The sequence below is a fragment of the Mus caroli genome, chromosome 7, assembly GCF_900094665.2.
Source record: "Mus caroli chromosome 7, CAROLI_EIJ_v1.1, whole genome shotgun sequence".
Lineage (NCBI taxonomy): Eukaryota > Metazoa > Chordata > Mammalia > Rodentia > Muridae > Mus > Mus caroli.
The window spans coordinates 118,420,448-118,426,447 of NC_034576.1; the positions used below are offsets into that span (position 1 = coordinate 118,420,448).

Genomic DNA, 6,000 nt, shown 5'->3' on the forward strand with positions numbered 1-6,000 from the left:
TAAGAGAGAGAGAGAGAGAGAGAGAGAGAGAATGAATGAATTAGTTCTTGTCCCAAAGAGCCAAAGAGGCAGGGACACCTACATAACCCTCTTCCCAGAAGAAGAGGCACAGACAGGCTGCCGACACCCCGGGGGAGGCTGTCTGACATGGGATTTCAATGCAGCCTCATTCCGTCACAGCTCACTATGAGCTTTCCCCGTCCCCCTCAATTCCTTAAAGACAAGCTGGAAAAGAGCCCAGCAGCACCCCCTCACCCGGCATGAAGACAGCCCAGAGAGCTGCGTCCCCAACCTTTGTCAGAGCATTGTCCTGAATTTGGCCTTAGAATCCTCAAGCCGGACTGCCCTGGGCTAGTCTCTTACCCTCTCCAGACTCCATGACTATCTGTGCAGGGTGAGAGCAAGACATGGACCTCTGAGACGCTCCCATTCAAATCCGCCTCCTTCCGGCCTGTCTGTTCCTCCTGCCTGATCTACCGAGTGGCCACCGCTCTCACCAAACTACAACATTTGTTAAATAGAGCAAATTTGTTAAATCAGAGCAATTCCCAGACTCGGGGGAGGCAAAAGCAATGGACAAGAGAAGTCACAGGAAGAAACCAGACTTCTGTTTTTGAGCAACAGTTCCCCTTCCACATAGCAAAGCCACCACAGCTACATATTTGGCCAGCAGAAAAGAGCCAAAGATGTGGGTGTCATGTGGCAATGACTGCATTCCTAATGTTAAGCCCTTCAAAACATCCACACCAAAAACTGCCACTAGGCCCTGAGTGAACTAAGGGCCCCCATCCCCATGTCTCCCCTTACCTGTGACTGTCACAGATGTTGTCTGAAAACCCAGAGAGGAAAGCCAGTCAAGTTTCTGCATCTGCTTGCCAGGTGTTTGCATTTCTCCTCATCTTTTCTGCTGCCATGGCAACCAAATGCAACAGGCAAAGCTAGCCCAAGACTATCAGTGTCTGGAGAGAAGGTGCTGGTTCTACCAGCCACTGTTGGTAACATACAAGACTCTCACAGCCCAAAAGGATGAGCACGGGGTGGCTTCCCTCTGGAGCTGGAGTGCCCTCTCCTTGCTCTTACCTCTGGCTGCCAGCTTTTACCAACATGTAGCTACAGGAGGAGCAGCAGGGGACAGTATCACCTAGCAGCAGGAGATTCCCACCTAAGCCAACAATCTGCACCAGTCTCAGAAGAGTTAGCCCTGAAACCTGTACTATAAAGCCTCTTCTGCAAAGGGGCCAACGTTCAATAAGAGACCGCCTACCTCCAGGAAGCTCAGATCTCTTTTAGAGCTGTCTTCAGACACCACACTCACAAAATTATCAGCAATTCCAACCAGTGTTTTCTTTCTTCAAATACACCAATGACAAAATGGGAGAGCAGATGAAATCACTGCATGCAGGGAAGGGAAGGCTCAGTGAGGGTCCCCTTGGTGAGGAGCCTCCAAGGGAGCCTATGTGCCTTGCAGCTGATGGCTCAGCACAACAGTGGGCTTCTGGACTTCCAAAGCAAGTGCACGCTCACTCAACTCAGGCTCCACCTCCACATGAACCGCTTTACAGAATCTGGGGATTGGTGTACACAGCCTGCTGCCAGCCAGCTGCCGTCATTGCTCAGGAATGTTTCTGTCCTCTTCCCCAAAGCTGTAGAGACACCCTAGCACCGAGGAGAAGACAGCATGTGCCTGTGTTTGAGGATCAGATATGGAAATCACATTCCTGAACCTTCCAAGCCCCTTGTATGCAGGTAGCCCAGTTAGCTACTGTGATAATTAGTTCTGTCCACTTGACACAGCCTAGACTCGCAAGGAGAGTCTACATGAGGAGTTGTTTCCATTGGGTTAGCCTGTGGGCATATCTACTGGGGGCTCTCTTAACTAAGTCAACTGATTCAGGAAAACCCAGCCCACTGTGGGCAGCACCATCCTCTAGGCAGAGAAGGTCCTGAACTATGTTAAGACTGGAGAAATCAGGCTGTGACTCGCCCGTGATAACAGACTGTAACCTGGAACTGTAGGCTGAAACAAACCCTTTCCCTCACCAGTTGCTTTTTTGTCACCATGCTTTACCACAGCTACAGAAATAAAACTAGGACAGCCACAAAAGGCCAGACACCTGCTGATAACTGAAGAAAACCAGGAAGCGTCAGGAAGAAGCTTCAGAAGAGCAGCACAGACGACCCAGGCATGAGCAGGGAGGCCCTGTAACAGTGCTGGAGAAGGGTCCTACAGAAGAGACAGGAACCCGGGCTTGGTGTCTTTGAAGCAAGCCTAAGGTTACCACAGATCAACCAGTTAGCACCTCTATGCAGTCGCAACCATGGTCCACTCAACACACTGAGCACAGCCTGTGACGAGGGTTTTCTCTCTGAAGATCACTGAGACAAGCAGGGTTCGGTTTCCTCTCCTCGAGACCCCAGCTTTGGGTTCCTACTTGATGCCCCTAGAGGTTATATGTATGTGTACAATGGTAGCAAGAGAGTAGGATGGAAATTAAGTCAAAATTAGCATGTGAAAGAATGGAAGGTTGACTTGTAAAAGAGCAAAGAAAACTGTGGGCTGTACAAAGACCCAAAGCCCACCATACTGGACTATACAGTCCCAATCCTCTGTTTTAGAATCTCTGCCATTGCGCCTTGGATCTTTTTTCAGCTCTGGTCTGTTTCTACCCGTGGAAAAGCTTTTCTCCCTTCGTAAACAATTCTGTTATTATCCACTATCTCTGTCCAAATCCTTGTTCAGGGCAAGAACCCAGGAATTCCCGCAGGGATCCTCTGCCCCAGTCTCAGCTCTACAATCTTCCCACCAGATGAGGAGTGTAGTCAGTGCACGCTCGTGTACATGGTGATGTTTCAGGAGAAAGGGAGTTTTAGGAGGCTCTGATCATACCATCACAGAACGTCCTGCAGCCTCTCTCCCCGCCCACATCCTCTCCCCAGACGTGTGAAGACTGAGAAATAAAACTCTTCTCACTTGGAATCAACCCAGCCTCTCCGAGCCCCCTCTACCCGACACAAAACAAACAACGAACCAAAACAGCACAAACAGCCTAGCAAGCGAGGTGTTGGGCTCACATCTCCAAGCTTTCACTGACTAAGGAGAACATTAATAATAATAATAATAAAAAATACTTACTCCTCCCGCAGCACGTATTCACTGTTTTCTGAAGAAAACTGTCCAGTCACAGGATGCCTGAATGTTGTCGTCTGCTGGTTGTGGCTAGAGAGAGAGAAGAAGTCAAGTCAATGAGGGGACAACAAGGACACCAAAGTCAGCATGCCCAGGACCCTGGCCATCAAATATTCCTCAGAAAAGGAGGAACATAGCTGGCTGGAACTCACCACACTGTAGCCCAGGTTGACCTCAAACTCATACTGATCCCCCTGCCTCTGACACCTAAGTGTCCAACTGGTTTTCTTTTCTGAAACAGGGTCTGGCTACATGTCCTTGCCTGCCCTGGAACTTCAGTGTAGACTAGGCTGGCCTCAACCTTCGGACAGTCCTTCTATTTCTGCCTTGTACGTAGTGGGATTATAGTTGTGTGTCACCACACCCAGGAAAATACCGTATTTCAGGAAAATACAATATCTTAAAGACATATTTCACTAAGTTCCAATACACTGAGACATGAAGGGGAGGGGAGGGGAAAAGCCCTTACGATAGTACAAGCTGATACAAGAATGAAGGAAAACAGGCGACGCTCTCAACAGCTTCCCTGAACTGGACGCCAGGGAGAGAATGCCAAGAATTAACCACCCACCCTGCAAGTCCTATCTTCTTAAAATTCCTCTCAGTGCTACCAAATGTCTTCAGTTCACTGAAGGGATAATAAACGTATGGGCATGTCTCTACAGCGCGACCCGCATGGTTCCAACACACAGGCGCTTCTATCACCCTTTTGAAGTCAGGAGTGGCTGCTTCTATGCTAGGCCAACAGACTCTCGGCCAGTGTGAAGGTGCCTTGTGTTCTGACAAAAACTGCCTGGCACTTCAGAAGATATGGAGCTGGCTCTGGAGGCTGCTGGCTTATTTCACAAATAATTGAATCTCCTTTCTCAAAAGAGAATGTGATGGACTGAAAAGGGATTTCCCAAGAACTAAATCAGAGCTGCTTTCAAGTTTTTATATTTAAAAAAAATACCAAAAATCACCAGTAGCATCATTATATATCTGGGAAATCTCCTTCCAAGGTAGTTTGGGATTTGGGGGTTGGGGGGCACATGTACTAGAGCACACATGTGAAGTCAGAGAACAACTTTCAGGAGTCGTTTCTGTCCTACCATGTCCTAGAGATTGAACTCAGGTCATCAGGATGAGTGGCACGTGCCCTTACTTGCTGAGCCCAAGTTGGCAGTGATTTTTCTACATATAAAAATATGTTCCTTTTTCAGTTTTAATATTTGATGTTAACTTTCTTTCCTTCTTTTTTTCTTTTTTTTTTTAAATCCTCAAGTCAACATACAAAGTGAAGGTTTCCACTGGGGCTTCAATATCACATCTAACTGATGTAAGAGAAACACTTCCATCCAGTGCCTTCATTTAATTTACTGAGTAACAGAGCCTGACATATGGACATAATCTTTTTCATACAACTTGCCTGTGTGTGAGGCATTGCTGAGGGGGCAGGGGCACAGGGGAACAAAAGCATCCCTACTCCCTGGCCCCATGGTGCTTCTCTTTAGGCTCATGCTCTTCTGATGCTGAATATTTTAGGGGGGTTCCCTCCCATTATAATCAACACCTTTGAGCATAGATGCCCCCTTGCCCCAATTCCAATTATTTCCTTGAGTTAAAGTCGTCGAAGTAAAATTACAAAATCAAAGGGCATGGTCCCTTTTAAAAGCTCTTAACATGGGCAATGGAGAGCCCTTTTTTGCCATCACAGCCAATAGATCATCTCGTTTAGTGAGGTTAAGATGGTAGCTTCACCCCCTAATTGAGCACTGGCCTCTCTGGAGATCAGTGTATGTAAATCAGCACAGCACAAAGGTTAGAAAGACAATGTCTAAAAGCCTGAGATTTCCCTTGCTCTGTTCTGGTGCCTGGAGTAACCTTAGCAGTGGTAGCTGGAGCAGCCATGGTGCTAACTAACAGGCCAGCAGGCCAGGCTGCTTGTTCCTTGATCCAGATCCAGCCCCAGCCCCAGCCCCAGCCCCAGCCCCAGCCCCAGCCCCAGCCCCAGCCCCACCCCTACCAAGCCTTCACTCATCCAGGCACAGCTGGCTTCTCAATTCCTGTTCCTACCCAACCCACAGAATCCTATGACCTCATCAGGCAGGCAGCAGTCTGGGCTTCCCGAAAAAGCAGCTTTCCAGTTTAGGATGTAGCCCCTGCAACACCTGCTTCAGACAGCCTTGCATCACGTCCAAGAGCTGGGCCTTATGTGCACACAGCTTTTTTTGTCTTTAACCAGGAGCCTGGAGAACACAAACTCTGGGTCAGTCCCATTTTCAACCTAAAGGGGGGGAGAAATGTCTTGCTCACGGGGGAACAAGCAAGCAGCAGCACCCCTCACATCTGAAGCTCCGAAGCACTTTAGAGTCCACAAAACATTTGCTCACACGTCTCAGCTGTCAACACATCAGCTCCTCATTTTCTAAGTGAGAAAGCTGGGTGGAGGTGAGGGCTGTGTACAAGACAACTTCAGGGAAGAGTGGTAAGACAGGGCCTGGGGGGCTGGCAAGATGGCTCATTGGTTAAAGTGCCAACTGCTCTTCCGAAGGTCCCGAGTTCAAATCCCAGCAACCACATGGTGGCTCACAACCATCTGTAACGAAATCTGATGCACTCTTCTGAGGTATCTGAGGATAGCTACAGTGTACTTACATATAAATAAATAGATTCCTCAGAAAAATTGGACATAGTACTACCGGAGGATCCAGCAATACCTCTCCTGGGCATATATTCAGAAGATGTCCCAACCGGTAAGAAGGACACATGCTCCACTATGTTCATAGCAGCCTTATTTATAATAGCCAGAAGCTGGAAAGAACCCAGATGCC

At 48.3% G+C, this 6,000-nt stretch overlaps 1 protein-coding gene across 4 annotated transcripts in view; it reads right to left on the minus strand.

Moving 5' to 3' along the window:
• Plekha7 (pleckstrin homology domain containing A7) overlaps nucleotides 1-6,000 on the minus strand; it is a 187,839-nt gene that overhangs the window by 61,657 nt on the left and 120,182 nt on the right. For all 4 annotated transcript variants that reach the window (XM_021166776.1, XM_029479071.1, XM_029479069.1 and 1 more), the window contains one exon: nucleotides 3,134-3,217. In XM_021166776.1, coding sequence (XP_021022435.1) covers nucleotides 3,134-3,217 — 84 coding nt within the window. The remainder of the gene's footprint in view (nucleotides 1-3,133; nucleotides 3,218-6,000) is intronic.